The 19,134-nt window shown below is 29.5% G+C and overlaps 1 protein-coding gene across 3 annotated transcripts in view; it reads left to right on the top strand.

Moving 5' to 3' along the window:
- LOC106465137 (aspartyl/asparaginyl beta-hydroxylase-like) overlaps window positions 1-19,134 on the top strand; it is a 46,273-nt gene that overhangs the window by 17,378 nt on the left and 9,761 nt on the right. For all 3 annotated transcript variants that reach the window (XR_002611901.1, XR_002611900.1, XM_013925336.2), the window contains exons 5-11: window positions 5,829-6,063; window positions 6,806-6,942; window positions 9,327-9,521; window positions 12,179-12,316; window positions 13,101-13,236; window positions 15,625-15,716; window positions 16,527-16,657. Coding sequence is in view for 1 of the 3 variants with exons in the window: in XM_013925336.2 (XP_013780790.1) it covers window positions 5,829-6,063; window positions 6,806-6,942; window positions 9,327-9,521; window positions 12,179-12,316; window positions 13,101-13,236; window positions 15,625-15,716; window positions 16,527-16,657 (1,064 nt within the window). In the remaining 2 variants the exon portion in view is untranslated. The remainder of the gene's footprint in view (window positions 1-5,828; window positions 6,064-6,805; window positions 6,943-9,326; window positions 9,522-12,178; window positions 12,317-13,100; window positions 13,237-15,624; window positions 15,717-16,526; window positions 16,658-19,134) is intronic.

Raw genomic sequence — 19,134 nt, 5'->3', positions numbered from 1 at the left:
TTTTATTAAATGCATTATTTTTCTATATATTTAACTTAATTATAACATATTAGTCCTATTTTGTATACAGTGCGCCAGCAAGTATCTGTAGTATTGTAAGTGCGCTCAGACTGTATAAAGTTTGAGAACCACTGATTTATAGTAACATGAGTACATGCATTAAAACAGTTAAAAGAGTGGATATAAAGGTCATAGTATGTGTACATTTCAGTTTATTATAGGTGTAATAATAAGATTACCTTGCTGCTTTGCCAGTTCTCCTGAATGATGAGTAAAATTAATTCAAGTAAAAATATGTAATAATCATGTGTTCTTGCTGTTATGTAAATAATATTCTGTTATTAATTAAACCCTAACTTTCCCTTATAAATGACTTGTATAAACTTGATAAATATTACACATCATGAACTAAATCTTATTCACACGATAAGAGTTGTTGTTCATGCAGCTGGATGATGTAGTATCTCAACCACTTCTTTGTTTTTCATATTCCAGCTGGCCTGATGAACACTTGTATTAGGCATTGAATGTAGCAGATATAGTGTAATTGATATATTGTTACATATTCTTCTTTGCTTTCACTTATTTGTTCACAGAAAAATAAAGCTGGAATAATGAAATTAGGAAAGGTATTATAACATTAGTTACCATGTTGCTTTGTGTATGTAAACTTTAAACAGAAACATATACTTTTCTTATATTGTATATACTTTTTGTATACATTGTAGGCTGTAATAATTATTCAAACAAATTTGTTCTGAAGTTTTCCAGGTATAAACTATTGCTGTTTTTATTGGCTATAAATTTAGTATGTATTCTGTAAAACTCAAGATTAAATTATCTTACAACATAAAAATATGTTCTGCAGAGTAAGCAAAAGTTTAGCCTAATATATTCAAACTATAGTTTTGTACTAGATACAAAAAAGTATATTTATCTGTTTGAAAAAACCCAAACTAAAGCATGTAACATGTTAAAATACATTTTATATGTATAACCAGTGGCTAGACTTTAAAATGCAATTTGTAGAGTATGAAAAATTTAGCCTAATGTATAGCCTAATGTATTCAAACTATAGTTTTGTACTAGATACAAAAAAGTGTATTTATCTGTTTGAAAAAACCCAAACTAAAGCATGTAACATGTTAAAATACATTTTATATGTATAACCAGTGGCTAGACCTTAAAATGCAATTTGTAGAGTATGAAAAATTTAGCCTAATGTATTCAAACTATAGTTTTGTACTGGGTACAGGCAAGTAATTATTTATTCTAAAAAAAACAACCAAGTAATGTAATATACTTAAGTACATTGTATATGTGTAACCAATGGATACACCCTAAATATACACCTCATTAGTTTCTTCATAAAATGATGACCTGTATATTCATAGCAGTTGGGATTTTGAATTTTTCTATTCTACACAAAAAGTACTCGGTATTTCAACTTTTGTTGTCTAGAGATTCAACGTGACCTCACAAATCTTCTGCATATACTTAACTTCCAAAAAGGTGTTCACGGCCAATTAATTCATTTTTGGTTGTTATGACTTCCATGTAATGCACTTTTTAAACTATATTAAATGTTGAATAGAAGTGGCAAGATTAAATTTTACACAAGATTGTTAGCAGTAAAAAGACGGTTGTAAATCACCCAACTGTTATGTATAAGTTGTAAATTAATAGTAAAATGATCCCTGTTCATAAGATTTGTTTTATCTTTTGTACACAAGTACTAAAAATTTTGTAAAGGTGGGATTCATATTACTTTAAAACAATGCAATAGTGTCAAACCTGTGTAGTATTTTAGAACAAGAAAAGAAGGTACTATTTATTGTAAGGCACATATGTTGTTTTATTCTGACACTGAAATAAGCAACTGTTATAAGCATAACAAAACATTTATTGATGAAAAACACAAATCAACAAATTGGCTTATTTTTCATCAATAAATATTATATAATGTTATAATTTGACATAATTAATGAGAAAACAAGAGCATGTTTTTTTTTTTTCTCACAATTTTCATATGATTCAGATTTGTAGCGTTTACTTGTTTCATAGTTTTCTCTGCATTTCTAAGTGATAAATCTAGCTATTAGATATGTAGAATAATTTTACAAAGTGCAAGCATAAATATTAGCTTGTGCGCTAGAATATCAATTATTCATTATTCGGCCGCAGGCTTTCTGTCATAGATGATAGCCCCTGTAAAGAATTTAGCTTTGTAGATGTAAATCTAATGTACTATTGTTGTATATTTGTAGATTAAATATTAATTATTTATATGTAACTGTTCCAATATTAATATTGTATAAGAATCTAAAAAAAAAGTGAAAAGATAAATGTACAGCATTTCTACAATTGGCAGCGAGTAAGCTTGTTTGATTTTCAGTTGTAAAATAAAACGAGCTAACAAGGGATATGGTTGAAGAACAAAAGCTAATACAAGGTTCAACATTTTGTTGATGCTGGCACCGACATTATTGAGTTTTAGTGCTTGTTTTGTTTTTTTAACCACATTCCATGTTAGATATTTTGTTTTATATTGAGATATCTTCACTTTTTATCAATTATTTTCAAATTATTTCAGCAAGTTCTTAGTCCACATGGTTAATGTTACATGTTTATTATAAAATAAAGGAAAATGAAAGATGGAAGTGTTATTTACATTTACTACATTCATGTGTTAATATTTTTTGAATCATTGAGTTTGATCTTTATACACATACCTCTATATTAGATACTTGTTATTATTACTGAATATTTTTCACCATTCTTGACTTCTGTCTAAAATTTAATTATTCTCTCTCTCCCAAATTTCAGGATGCAGAGAATGAAGATTTATACTTTTGGCACAACTAGTTGATTAATATTTGACTGCGATCTAAATGTTTTTGTGTTATTTTTTTCTATTTATCGCTTGTTTTATTTAGTTAATGTGCGTGTACATATATATATATATATATATTTACATGTTCTGTCCTTTAAAATACTAACAAATCATTAAAACATGTTAGTTACAATGTAGAAATAAAAATTTGTTCTTTTTATTACCTTTAATAATGCTAAACTAAGAACTGGTGACTTTTGTCTTTACATGGACTTGTCTTTGTTCAAAGAGAGAAAACAGATGGGTTTTCATAAGTTTAATTTTTAGCTGTTAGAAACTTGCATGTTTATTTCATTTTAAAAGAAACAATATAATATTATCTAAAGATTGTGCTTGACATGTAAAGTTACTCAAAACCAAGAATTATAATGTAAGCTTGACTGAATTATAGCTAAGCTACATATTCTCGTATTATCCAGTTTCTTTAAAAAATCAGTACAGTAATACAGTTGCATTGCTCTGATAATATAGATATACAAAAAGTGATTGATTGATTAATAAGCACATTAAACATTAGTTATATTCACTAAAGATACATATAGTAGTGTACATTATATATATATAGGTTCATGTACATTAACCTTTATTGTTGCTTTAATAACGGCTATGATTTGCTGTTTCACAAGTAGTTTCAAAATAAACTTCTATATCTAATTGTGCTATATTCACAACCACTGCTTCATACTGTGTATATGTATGTGTGTATATATCTACACACATACATATATATATATATATATATATTTCTACAGTATAGTTTATTGTATACTAAGCTTACACATAGAGCAAATATGTAATATATATTCTACATATATCCATAGACTTCCTTGTAATCCTGAACTAGTATTAACACAAGGATTTCAGAGCTTTGTTACTGTTAATTTACAGTACGTTTTTTTTTAAAAAAGTGACATTTTACTTCAAACAAAAAGCTAAGTGTTTTTAATTACAGCTCTCATACATGGATGATTATTATTGGTTTAATAACGTGTCATACAAACCAGTTTATTTTTGTGGGACTACATTGAATAATGGCATACACACACATGCGAGCACGTGCTCAATATTACGCAATGAATGATTCTGGTTTCTATCACTAATCTTACCAAGAGTATTTTATGTATTGATACTTGTACAGTATAAGTGTGCTATGTGTGCTATAATATCTAAATACCTTATGAGGGTCAAATCTGGGCAAGGGCACAACTTTTTCTCTCTTTTTAGTTCTGGGGGGGTCAAATGAAAGGTTTAAAAAGTAAATTTTTTCAAAAAGTACTTTGCTTCCTGTTTTTTTTGTGTGTGAAATTTTTATTAATTATAAATAAAAATTGATTTTGATACCAAGTAATTCTACTTCGTCGTTTGTCGCATCCCGACTTAAAAGTGATGATAGGTATGGGTTCACCTCAATTCCAAATGTTGCAATGGATACATGGTGGATCCTGCAATAAAGGGATAACAAATAAACTGAAAGTTTTAGAAACTCGTGATACAAATTGTTTTGTTTTGGCAAAGGTAAACCATTTAAATTCTTTATGCTGGGAGAGAGTATGCTTTTGTGGAAAAAAAACAAACCTACCCAGGTTATTTTAGAGATCTTTGGAGGGTTTCTTCATAAAAAAAATTAAAAAAAAAGATGAGAAATCTCATCATCAAGTTTTCAAGTTATGAATTGAGTTCAAAATGCACCAATAATAATTTAAGAATTTGGGGGTGAATGAGAATGATTGATACTTAGAAAAAAGCATTTTCACACAAAAAAAAAAAATGTTGAATTGCCTGGGAAAAAATAACAAACAAACCTGGATTTGACCCTGATATAATTTTAAAATGATTGATTTTGAAAGATCTTAGTGATTACTACATAATTTAATGGAATACCTTACTTTCCAAAACTTACAGCAGTATAAGTTATGCACAAACTTTTTGTTTGAATATTTACATGAATCAACACTGTTTGTTATTTTGTGGGATTTTCAAAATACGTATGTAAAAAAATTCCTATAACTTTTTATTCGTCATCATAATTAAAATTTAGGGGTGTTTCCAGCCACACACCAAGACCTATCAAATGACAGTTTATGTGGACATACGACTAATTCACTAAAATAATTGAGTTATCATAAGTTGGCTCTCAATTTATTAGTGTGTACTATGTTAGCCACCAGTTATTCAGTATAAGTTTGGTTAACATTTTATTAACTGTGAAATATAAATATTGAGACATAAAAAAAAATAAGATGGTAGAGAACAGAAACTGAGGGTGACTAATTATAAAAAGATATCATTCCTTCCCATTTAATATTCTGAACATTTCTAGAAACATAAAGTACATTGTTGTTTGTAATACATTTGTCATTCAATAGGTTCCTTATATTAATATAACAGAAGAATTCACCTTGAGAATAGTTGTTTTTAGCTTTTGCAGTATAAACACATTGAAGAGGTAAATAACTCTAGAACTTATAGTCAAAAATCCATGAATTTATCTTGCACATACTTTCTGTAAAGGTTGCTGTTTTTCTCAACTGTTGGCATTTCATGCATGAGATAGAGCATAATTGTAATGCATGAGGTACGCAAATGTTAGTAGTGTTTGTAGTGCTCACATTAAACGCAAGAAAAATAAATGCAACTATTAATTCATTCTATGCTAAATTTGATTTTTAGTTTTAGAAAATTGTGTTTTAACTTATTAAAAAAAAAAATTTGGTTCGTGTAATACTGCAGTACTACATGTACCATTGGAAAGAATTATAAACCAATGTTCATGTAATTTGTAGAAATAACAGCATGAAAGCTTCATTTTACGTACATAACAGCTTCTCTGTTTAATATGTTGTTTTGCCTTTGAGTTTTGTTTTAGTTGAAAATTGTTTATTTTAACCCTGTAGTGTAGTAAACCCAAGTACCCCTCCTTTGTTCTATTAACCAGTCTCCGGAGAAAGCTTTAAAACACTTTGAAGAGCTGCTAAAGCAGCACCCTCAAAGTCCTCGTGCAGAATATGGGAAAGCTCAAAGCTTGGACAGGATGGCTGAACAGCAACGCAGTAATTCCTTATTAGAACAAGCAGTTGCTGCCTACCAAGATGTCCTCAGTATGCCCAAAGTCCCGGACAAATTGTATTTACTTGCTGCTAACCGAGCAGTAGATAGAATGAGATTTAGAGGTGAGGTTATTATATGCTATAATCATTATAAAGAACTACATACTTTTTGATATTATTATGGTGTGTCAAATAGAGCAGTTTAAATAAAAAATTTGTAGCAGTTATTTCTCAATTAATAGTAGGAGAAGAAAGAATAGCTTTCTGTGAAACTGGTTGTTACAACAACAGATTTCTGTTTGATTGTTATGGGAACGATTCCTGTTAAACAAAAAATTGTTACAAGAGTAGTAACATGTGAAAAGGAATTTTTGTCAGAACAGTTGTCTGTGAATAAAATTTTTTCACAAGAATAGCTTTCTGTTAAATTGGTTATAAACCTCCCCCCCTTCAAGAAAAAAAAATTCAGAATAAATTTAGAAAGTTTTTTTTTTTTTTTCTTATTAGACTAATAAAGATATAAAAGAAATGAAGTTACACAGATGTCTCTGGGGAACCCTAAACACATAAGAAAAGTATAAAGCAGATTATTACAAAGTTGGTCATAAAGAACACTGTGCAATCAAAGAATGCAATGTTCATATGTATGGGAATTATAAATACTTTTCACTTATATGCTTTGTTTTTATATATATTTATGGCAATATTTGTGAAAAAAGTTAATAAGAGCCTCAAAAATATTCTAAGAATTTAAATCCTTCTGTATTAAAATATTTCAAATGTCTCCTAAGCTGAGTACCTTTTAATATTTGTTTTATCTGTTTAACTTTTCTTGTGTTAGATTTTGTTTTGATATTTTCTACAGGTCTGTTAGGAAAAGCTCTTAACTTACAGAAGCATTTAGCCGACAAATATCCAGAAAATGTTAATATCCATAATCAGTTGGCTGTGACATACTTGCTAGTGGGAAAAGGACAAGAAGCTAAGAAAGTGTTAAAAAAGGTTTGTTATAATTCTCTGATTGTTCCTAAAAATTAATACAAGAAGAAAATAAACTCGTGATAAATTTAGCTGGAAAGTCAAGCAATCTCAATCTCAGAAAGAAAAAGTGTACAGTTTACTTCAAACTATGTATCACATGTGAAGCTATAAAAAAAAACATCATAACTGTCTCTTTCAGTGATCTAGCTGGGTTGATGAAATATTGCCCTAAGTAATATGGACTTTCTTTACTTCCTTTGTGCTTACTATACATGTTTCTATATTACAATTTTCCCCCATTCAGAAGCCCAGAGAACTTGAATAGTAAATTGAGTTATAAAGGTGAATATTCTGAAAAGTATTAGTAAATGAGTTTAATGATGTGTATATATCTAAAACCTACACAAAACAGTGACTTGTTTCGTATTGCATTGGAGATACACAAAAAATATGGTGTTTTCAGTAGAAGATGACTATTTAATAATGTCTTTGTAGTTTTATACAGCACTTCACATGTAATTTTACTGCATTTATCTTAGATCTTCTGATACTCAATAGAAACAGTACCAGGATTTTTCTCATACTTGTGGTAGTATGGATAGAACGGTAGCACATTATAATTGATGAAAAAATATGGCATCTTCTGTCTTTTTGTGTAAAAGAAATCGAAAGATTCAGTCTATGGTGGTGACTGCCACCTTGATACTTGTAACATGTGGTAGGTGGTGTGTGTATATGTCCTTAAATCTGTTTTGAAATTATTAATAAATCTCTATAAGCAATAGTTGATCAGCAAGCTGTAGTGCTTTTAAATCAGTGATCCTAATGGGAGTATCCTACTCAGTATATCAGTGGATTTTAATAATATAGCTTTACTGTAAAGGTATTTGTTATCTTGTAGATCTTTAGAAGAGTATCTTACTCGATATGTCATTTAAATGTAATAATAATGTTTTACTGTGAAGGTGTTTGTTATATTTTGTAGATCTTAAGAAGAGTATCTTACTCAGTATGTCATTTAAATGTAATGGTAAAACAGTTCATTATACTTCAAAGATCATGATGGAAGTATCCCACTCAGTATATCAGTAAAATATAATAATAAAACTATTGTAAAACTGTTTATTATACTTCAAAGATCATGATGGAAGTATCCCACTCAGTATATCAGTTAAATATATGCTATGAAATGAAAGTCAGCTAAACTTTGTTATAATTCCAAACTTAGGCTTAACATCTTTTCTTCTCATACCACTCAGTTTTTTTGTCTTTTCAAAAAATTTTACATATAGATATTTCCAAGAAAAAGGTTATTTCAAATACTAAAAATATGTCATGAAATACTTCACAATGTAAATGACTGTAATAAAAGTTCTATGTCATTTATTGTTACAGGCAATTGTAGTAGTTCAACACAGTCATGTTACGAGTGTTTATATACAGCTTCTACTTTGGTGTGAGTTTACGCATTACTGGCAGCCACTGTAGAATATAATTTGGTAGTGTATGTTCATTTGATAACTTTAAAACACTGCTTTAGTACATGCACTGTAGAATATAATTTGGTAGTGTATGTTCATGTGATAACTTTAAAACACTGCTTTAGTACATGCACTGTAGAATATAGTTTGGGAATGTTTTTCACGTATGATAACTTTATAATACTGCTATGCTTTAGTACAGTATAGAATGTATTTCTTAAAAAAATTATAAAACATTGTAAGTTGTTCATCTTGCATTCATAAGATAAATTTAGCATTAATGTAACACCGTAGATCTTGTTACTTGGCCTGTAGCAAGGATATGTTCTCAACCAACAAGTGGGAAAATATCACACTATAAGTAGATTAATATTTTGATGAAAATTTCAGTTTTTGTGTTTTTCTCACAAAGCATTAGTTAACCAGAATTTATGCAGAAGAGTGCTGTTGATTGTTTACTGAATAAACTTGATTTGTGTTGCACAGTCGTCTTGTTCATTTGGAATAATAAATAAGCACACAATGTTAAAATGGGTGCGCAATTAAAAACATTTTAATTAAGGCCAATCTATGACCGCTAAAACATTGACTCTACACATTTCGATGTTGCAACGTCATCTTCAGGAGCAAGTTGCAAGACATAATCATGCCTTATTTATGCTTTTTTTTGTTGTTGTTAAAATAGGTCATGTTTACAGTTCCCTCATGAACATTTTAGAGAAGGTCACCCCACATTTTTTGTATAAATATTTGCTGGACCTTTATCTCTATTTAATAATTCATTTCATCCAAGAAATAGTACTAATGCTACTCTTGTTCATTTGATTTTGAAACTTTGTGAAATTGAGCTCTCTAAGGTTATTCAAAAAGTTCACCTACTTAATTAATATTGTGAGAGATTTATTTTCTTTCTTTCCATTACAGATTATTAAAAAGCACCCAGATATTGGATATGCTAAAGTCCATTACGGTTTCATCTTGAAGACTGAGGACAATAACTATGATGATGGAATTAAGTACCTGCGTGAAGGAATTGCAACACGAGAACCTGGTGTTATAGATGGAAGGTTTTTTTTTCACCTGGGTGATGCACTTGCTAGAACTGGAAAGAAGGATGAGGTTAGTTTTATTCTAAGACAGTCTGAATGTTGCACTGTTACCATTTTCCATTTTCTATAAGATTTCTTATAGATTTTCTGAAAAATGTTTCTAATTCCATTGATATATTTTGCTTAGATTTAAATTCAATTTTCAGTGCTAACTTTTATCATGTTATTTAGTACATCATTGACAAGCATAAATTTGAATCAAGATTTAGGTTTTTTCCAAGCACGTTCACTTTACCAAGCATCAAAGAAATAATTGTTTTCACACCAGTTTGTCACATCCAAAGTCACTCTACACGTAATCTCTTTAAAATAAAATCTGTAGTTCAACAACTAAGTTCCACTTACAAAATACCACAGAAATAAAGAAAAATTTCTTTGGTGCCATGAAAGAATGTTAAGCTTATCACTGAATTTGTCTGTGTTTTACTTCTTTGCAAGTCATGATATTAATTTCCAATTAATAGCTTTGTTGCTGTTGTGATATAATGAAATATAACATGGCATACTCAAATATTGTTACTTAAAGTTTACTTAAATAAAGTACTTACATAAATAATTTCTATAATGCAACTGAGTTTTTAACGTGTACTTTCTACTACACTGTTTAAAAGATATATGTACTTTCTACTACACTGTTTAAAAGATATATGTACTTTCTACTACACTGTTTAAAAGATATATGTACTTTCTACTACACTGTTTAAAACATACATGTAATTTCTACAAACTAAAAAAGTTGATTGATATTTTACATGAGACACCTCTGAGAGTGATTATGCCACTTAAAGACTGAACCTTACGAGCACAGTGCAAAAGTTGCTCAAGTTTAGCATGATGTTTATATATTATCATTATATTAAATGTTATGCACCAGTTATATTTATTATTTGTTATAATATTATTTAAAACAAGACTGTGCAATAAAGATAATGTAAATACGTATTCTAGTTCATTAATAACGCATGAAAAAAAAAATTCACATTTGTACCGAGTCATCATAAATACAAGTGTTCCGTGTCTCTAACATAATGCTACACATATGTAGGTAAAGTCAAAACATCAACATTTGATCATTTGCTTTTAACATAAAGCTATTTTCTAAAGTATTCCAAATGAATACAAATAAATTATATTGTTTAAAAGATACATGTACTTTCCAGAACTGCACTGTTTAAAAGATACATGCACTTTCTACTCCACTGTTTAAAAGATACACGTACTTTCTACTGCAGTGTTTAAAAGATACGTGCACTTTCTACTACACTGTTTAAAAAATACACGTACTTTCTACTACACTGTTTAAAAAATACACGTACTTTCTACTACACTGTTTAAAAAATACGCATACTTTCTACTACACTGTTTAAAAGATACGCATACTTTCTACTACACTGTTTAAAAGATACGCGTACTTTCTACTACACTGTTTAAAAGATACGCGTACTTTCTACTACACTGTTTAAAAGATACGCGTACTTTCTACTACACTGTTTAAAAGATACGCGTACTTTCTACTACACTGTTTAAAAGATCAGTTGTAAAATACAGTAAATATTTTTAGTATTAAAATAAATTATTAATTATATTAGCCACAATGCAGCATTTTAGGAAAAAAAGCATCATTAAAATTTAAATAATGTAATGAACTTGTAGATGTTATTGGTTTTGAAAATGAACTTGAATCAAAGCGTTTTGAATTTGTAAATTATCAAAAGTTTTTGTGGTAGCTTTAAGTTATATTTTTCCTATCCCCCCCCCCCCAGTTAAGTTTCAAGTTAGAAGTAATTAGTCAACATTTTTACATTTATTGGACTTATACTTACAACATTATAAGTACGTACAGCTATGTTTAGCCAAGATAGGTGCTTCAAAGTGTGTAACTCAATAAACAATGTATTACTTCTTACAAAAAGTATGATATTATTAGGAACTTTCAATTTCCTAAACCTAATTTATCCAGTAGGTGAGTACAATAATATGTTTTCCCATTTGCTGAATATGCATGCTTTAAACGGTGAATTTGATAAGATATATATATATTTTTCTTGTTTAATGAACATACTAATCTGAATGGAGAGGTTATAAATGTAATAATATCCTGATACACCAAACATACGATATAGAGTAGAGAGGATAAGGATATACCTCTCAATTTACTGAACGTACTATACCACATGGGGCAGTGTGGCCTGGTACTTAATGTTTTGGAATCGTGATTGAAAGGTTGCTAATTACAAGTTCTTCTGTACCTAGTTTTACCTAACCTTTTCTTCAGTCTACCCAGTAGTAAGATATGTACAAACTAATAGCTGGAGGTTAGTCTGAGATGGACAAGCATTTTATCCAGGAAGAATGTGAAAATGTTCCAATTGCTTGATCCACAGGAAACCGGAGCTAAGCACTGGTCTTTTGTGCCTTTTAAGTAATGGGAACATATTAACTTTAACTCAAGTACAACTAGTGGAGATGATAGAGATATAGCTTTTTGTTTGTTTTTACCTGTATTGAATATATTCTATGTACAGTGTAGATAGGACAGGGATGTAACTGTTGTGTTTTTAGATAAGGTTTTTATATTCAGCATCTTTCAGTTAACCGTGTTTTAACTTGGTAAATTTTTTGTTGAACTAAACGTACTCCTGTATAATATCTTTTGCATCTCCTTAGGCTATGGAGGTATATGAGCAGGGTGTAAAAGAGGGAGTCTTCCTTTCTGCATATCAGAGATCTCTTTACAATGTGAAAGGGTTGAAAGGCCAACCCTGGTGGATGCCAGAAGAAACAACATATTACAACTACATTCTGGTTAGTGGTGAATTTTCTGCACTAAATTTTATAAATTTTGTTACTTTGTAAATTCATATATTAAAATGAAAACAAATACATCTGTGTGTGTGTGTGTGTGTGTGTGTAAATGATTGACGACAACTCATTTCTAGTACATTTCAATTGTAAAGGGAACAGAAGTGGAAGAAAAAAGACTTATCTCATGGTAATTGTGAAACAGATATTTAAAGTATGTACACTGAATGAGTATTCTACTTGAAAGTAGGTGTAGCAAGGATAAATTATATAAAAATTCATTTGCTAACAGTTACAAGAATATTATTTTAGTTGTATGTGAAATACATTAATCTTTATCACATCTTCTCGTACTCTCATGAGCTACTCAGTTTCTTAAAGCATTTGACTAATTTAAATAAAGTGAACAATGCATTGCAAAAAAAGTACCATGTTGGATAGAATTTTGGATAAGTTACTGGGATTATTTATACTTGGATTGTGAAAGTTACATTAATTTGTTCCTTCTTAAACTGTATTATCTCTCTTTTTTTGTTGAAATGGGTGTATTTAATACAGTTGTTCTGTATATTGTGTGGCTGCCTAATCTGTGTCAATGTACTTTACTGGTTTTCTATAAACACTAATGTTTTTTATGATCTAATTGATAAAAATCTGAAAGTCCAACAAGAAAATTAACGTACATCTAAACATACCATTTTCCCTTTTTAATGCAACATTGTGCAGTAGCATCCTTCTTTCTCTTTAAAAAAATTGATATTTATTTTAACAATCATATTTCATTAAGCTGTTAGAGAAAAACTGGAAGATCATTAAAAATGAAGCTCTTGCCATCCTAAATGAACAGCAGTCTGGTTTTCGACCAGAGAGTGAAGGGTTGCGGGACACGGGTGACTGGAAACAGTTTGAAATGTTTGCTAGAGGTGTGTGTATATCATTTGTTTGCTTATTTTAGTTTAATTATAGAATATGCAAGGAGTGTTTGCTAGGTTCTTTATAATATAAACATGTTATTTTACAAAAAATTAACACAAGATTTTGTATGTCGGTATACTTTTATGGAATACAACTCCCATACCTTAAAAAAATGGCATATGAAGTAATATTAAAACTCCAATACCTTACAAAAATTGCATATGAAGTGATATTAAAACTCGAATACCTTAAAAAAATCACATAAGAAGTAATATTAAAACTCCAATACCTTAAACAAAAGGCATATGAAGTGATATTAAAACTCCAATACCTTACAAAAATCACATAAGAAGTGATATTAAAACTCCAGTACCTTAAAAAAATCACATAAGAAGTAATATTAAAACTCCAATATCTTAAACAAAAGGCATATGAAGTGACATTAAATCTAATACCTTGAAAAAAGCATATGAAGTGATATTAAAACTCCAATACATTACAAAAATCACATAAGAAGTGATATTAAAACTCCAATACCTTACAAAAATCACATAAGAAGTGATATTAAAACTCCAATACCTTAAACAAAAGGCATATGAAGTGATGATAAAAATAGTTGCACAGTACCAGTAGGCTTTACCCGGGAAGTAGAGCTGGGCGATTTACTCAAGTAATCGTTATAATCTCTTATCTATGAGCGTATTGTTACATCAGTACATTCAGTAATTATTTTTTATGTGCATTTTTATAATAATGGCCAAATACTATATAAAAGAAAAAAAAATCTTGTCAAAAGTAAAGAGTCTGTCTGAGAGTAATTATCATAAGAAATATACTGATGTCATATTGTAAGTATTAGTTTAGTAAAACACAGTTCTTGTGGTAGAACTTGTATTTGTTATATTATTATGCCTAACATTTTCTTTATGTATCTGTATATTATGTATTAACTACATTTTTTATGATCAAATGAGTTAGATTTATATAACGAAATGGTAAAAGTAAGAAATTATCGTGTATTGTATAATAACTTTTAAAACTATATATGTTTAAATCTATAATGTAAATATATTGTTTACTTACAAACTGTTTTCATAGATATATTTCTTTTTGTGATTTTAAAGTTAGCTCCCTCCTTAATCATATACAAGAAGAATGTATGTCAGAAATGCTTATATAGTTTTGCATAAACAATCAGTACTCTGTTACGTGTAACATGTTCTACAACCCCTTTTTGATCAAGAAACTGCTTTTCTGGCTGCTACGAATGTATGTTATTTTATTTATATTTGAAAAAACATAATACTTTACTTTGTGACAAAGTAAAGTAATAAAAAGTAGCCAAATTTATTTGGAGTTGTGACATTTTAAATAAAAGTAAGAAAAGCAATGTGTGATTACCAACAAAATTGAGGTATTTATTGTCTAATAATTTCAAAGTAGCATCATTGTGACTGTGAAAAAAATGTTTCTAAAAATTACAAAATAACTTGTGTTTTTAGGAAAAGTCATTTCTGAAGAACGATAGTTATTTCATAATACTTCTGTAAGTGTATTTGAAAAATATGACAATTTATTTTAGTAGAGGAACTTTGATTCAGAGTTAAACATTTCTACAGTCTTGGTTTCTTCATGACGTTTTCAGTGTTGCTATTTTTAAAATATTATTGTTTGCTGTTACTCAATGAAGTTATCTAAGTATTAGATTAAGAGTTCATTATTCAGATCATATCAATTTTTTTTAGTTTGAAAAGCTGATTTTATATCAGTGTTTTACTGAGATGTTCAGAGAATTTATGGATAGTCATTCATGTTACAGTTTTTAGTTTTTATTCCACTTTTAAAGAGTTATATGTGTGAACTTTAAACTAACAAAAATATGACATTTAAACTTAATTGCTCATGTGTTTTGCCACATAGTTACCAAATATCAACTTAATGTTTCTGTATGGAGGAAGTAGTAGTTTGTAGTCTTTTTAACATATTTTGAAAATTGGTATGAACATGTTTATCTGTTTGAATTAGTGAGTATTCTTCACACTAGGCCAGGTGGTTAGGGCACTCGACTCGCAATCTGTGGGTCGCGAGTTCGAATCCCCGTCCCACCAAACATGTTTGCCCTTTAAGCCATGGGGGCATTATAATGTGACGTTCAATCCCACTATTCGCTGGTAAAAGAGTAGCTCAAGAGTTGGCGGTGGGTAGTGTTGATTAGCTGCCTTCCCTCTTGTCTTACACTGCAAAATTAGGGACGGATAGGGCAGATAGCTCTGCGCGAAATTCAAAAACAAACAAACAATTCTTCACACTAACAGTTTTGATAAGTTTTGTTATGAGAAAATATTTGATGTCTTAAATGCATAAAAAAAAATATTTTTTTTAAATTTGTTTTTAAGGTCAGAAATTTGCCAAAAACTGTGACAGAGTGCCTCGGACTTGTGCTTTGATTGAGAATATACCCGATGCTGTTGGATGTAAACGAGGACAGGTATTAGTTATATCTTATATTCACTCTTGTATGAATTAATATCCATACTAAAATTAATTTAGTTTTAAGCAAAATGAAATTAAACATTTTCTTTACATTTTTTGGAAGATTAAAAATATTATACACAATTTTACATGATGTATAAGGAACCGATTAATTTATATGGACTTGTAGTTCTTACACAACTTGTTTATTGATGTGTATTTGGTTTGGCTTTACTATTTGTGGAGAAAAATTTGAGACACGAATTACGGAAATGATTAATGATCTGTCTTTATAGAAGTTATACTGTAAATTCTTTTTTGAGGATTTTGGGTTCAAAACATGATGCTACCATACATGATTGGAACTTTTAAGTTTGGTTATATCGTAAAAGCTTTACAGGCAATCATGCTATTCAGTTAAAAGTAGCAACTTTAGGTAGCAAGTGCTACCAACTGTTAGCCTTTTCTCTGATCTGTAGTTCAAAATTAGAAATGGCTGTGTCTGAGCCATAAAGGTCTCTTACCTGGCCATTTAGCTCATAATCTGCATAAGGCATCATTAAAGTTAACAAACATCATTATTGGAATAAGATATTTGCTGGTACATTCATAAACTGAGAGTAACTGTAAACTGTACTATGTATTTTATTAAATTGATTTGATAATGCTTTGTACAAAAATCATCTGGGGAATTTTTAATAAAGACTTTTGCAATTTTCTTTTTGTATTCAAACTGTTGTAAGCCGAATTAGAGCCTGACACTCTTAGTGGTAATTGTTCAAATGATTTAACTTGTTTAATTAGTTTGTTTTTTCTAATATGTCAGGTGAAATTCTCTGTCATGCAACCTGGCACTCACGTCTGGGCTCACACAGGTCCTACTAATTGCAGACTTCGAGCTCATCTTGGCCTTGTCATTCCAAAGGGTGTAAGAATTCGGGTGGCAAACGAAACAAGGTAAGCAAAGCCATGTAGTGTTATTTTCTTTTTCTTTTTAAACTTTTTTTGTAAATATTGTTAATATTAAAGAAATTAATGCAAGTAAAAGCTTTCTTTTTCATAGTCTTGCAGAAAATTGGGTATGCTTTAGTAACTTCTCAGACGTAAAGTAAAATTACAGCAACAAAAATTGTAGAATTCAATGTAATAGATAGCAAAGATGTTGAAAGGATTTTTCATTATTAGTAACCTGTATGATCATTTAAGTCTTCTTATTAATTAGTTATTGATAATTGTTTATTATTATTACTAGATACTAATTATTTTACATCCTAAGTTTTGTTTGATAATCTGTCATCTCTAGAGAAGTTCTGAAAAGAACAATTTATGTTGGTAGATGCTGGGATTCGATCTTGGGTCTTCTTCTTTTTAGAAAAGTATTTTGTGCCAATAATGATAAAAGAACATAATATCGTGTATGGCAATTAATTTTTGTTTTTAGTTAGTTGTTGATAATTGTTTATTATTATTAATAGCTACTAATTATTATAGCAATTAGTGAAAAACCACAGTAAACTGAACAAAAATAAGAATTGTCGAAGGTTGCTTAATCAAAAGCCTGCCTAATTTTAACACCTCCCAAGGTCACTTTAAACTTAACAACTTCTGACCTCCTGTGTCCCTAAGGGAATTCCTAGATCAGGGGTCATGTATGCATTTGTTGACCAGTTTTTTTCCTACCAGAAAACAACGCAAGACTGAAGAGGATGCACGAATGTGTCGAAATTAGTTTCTCTAATACCAGACTTCTGACAGTTTGTTCCGTTTACTGTGGTTTTTCACTATTTTGTGCTATCTGCTTAAGGAAGAGAACAAGCACTGAGTCAAAGTTTATGATGGAAAAACATTCACTAGTTACATTTAGTTATCGGTTACAACAAACATCAGTTTTATTCAGAACATGAATGTCGTATTTTGTTAATAACATATTCTTTTGTTCAAAAATATTTATATCATTCATACTGTAGTTTTTCACTATTTTGTGCTATCTGCTTATCTGGCATTAAGATTGGAATGGTTTCATGAGAGGTGTTCTGTACTAGGTTGACTCGGTATGTTTTCAGTTAGCTAGATGTAGAAGGATCATTTTATTTTTATTTTTGCCAAGTATAGTTGACATCCCATTATTTTAGTATATTTTATTGTATGATCTTCTAACCAATCACAATTAATTAACACATATATAGATCAATATGAGTCTTATATGTCTATTATACTCCCAAATTCTGATTTTTGATGATTTTCTTTCTGTCTTCACTGTGATCATATAGGTTACTAATCATGGTAATTATTGATATTTGTTATTATTGGAAGAATTTTCTTTAGTGTTTGCTCCCCCATTGGAACGGCAGTATGTCTGCAGACTTTCAACCCTAGAAATGGTTTTGATACCCGTGGTGGGCAGAACACAGATAGCCCATTGTGTAGCTTTTTGCCAAACTTCAAACAAACAAACTGTAATAAGCTTTACCCATCTTATCCAACTTCTCTGTACAGAGCTGTATTCATCCAAATAATATTGAGTAAATGTTTCCATGGCATTATGTTTTTTCTCATTGGCAGTGCACTGTAAATAATTTTAAGATACTCACCAATTTAACATTTTCTCTGATTGAAAGATTCAGGTTAAAATGGAAATTAAATGAACAACACATATATATATTTGTTTTACTGTAGTGAAGTATTAACCCATTAGAAATATAGTATTTGTTTAAAATACCTAGAAGTTGGTAAGTTACGCATGTCTGCAAACTTCAGGAACTTTGCTTAAGGAAGAGAACAAGCACTGAGTCAAAGTTTATGATGGAAAAACATTCACTAGTTACATTTAGTTATCGGTTACAACAAACGTCGGTTTTATTCAGAACATGAATATCGTATTTTGGTAGTAACATATTCTTTTGTTGAAAAATATTTATACCATTAAACATGACATTGGAAAATCATGCATTGTAAATTTCCTTTTAAAAACATGATAAATAGAGGATCTTAAATGGAAATTATGAAAATATTACCGTATTGTTCGATGTATAAGACGCACTTTTTTACCCCAAAATTTGATGTCAAAATCTGCTTGTGTCCTATACACCGAAGATATGAATAATATATATATGTATATATACGATATACACAAGCCATGTGTAAATATATATAAATAGGCATGCATAGTTTAGTTCAATTGAATGTGTTATTTACAACAATAGTAGTTTTTTTCTTTTAAAAACATAACTATTTATAATGCTCCCTAAGTAATAAAACAATACATTACAGTGAAAGTAATGAAGATTTTGTAGGTTTTCAACCAAACTAAATAACAGTAAACCTTTTTTGACTTACGGTATTTCTTATTTGACGTTTTGAGTCTCTTTTGTGTTTAGAACAATTTATACTAATTTTTAAAGTATCAAATTGAATTTTTGTTCAATAAAAAAATC

This window comes from Limulus polyphemus, unplaced genomic scaffold (assembly GCF_000517525.1).
Source record: "Limulus polyphemus unplaced genomic scaffold, Limulus_polyphemus-2.1.2 Scaffold1847, whole genome shotgun sequence".
Taxonomy (NCBI): Eukaryota; Metazoa; Arthropoda; class Merostomata; order Xiphosura; family Limulidae; genus Limulus; species Limulus polyphemus.
Note: the sequence above shows the minus strand (reverse complement) of the source record. Positions and strands in the feature narration are given on the sequence as shown.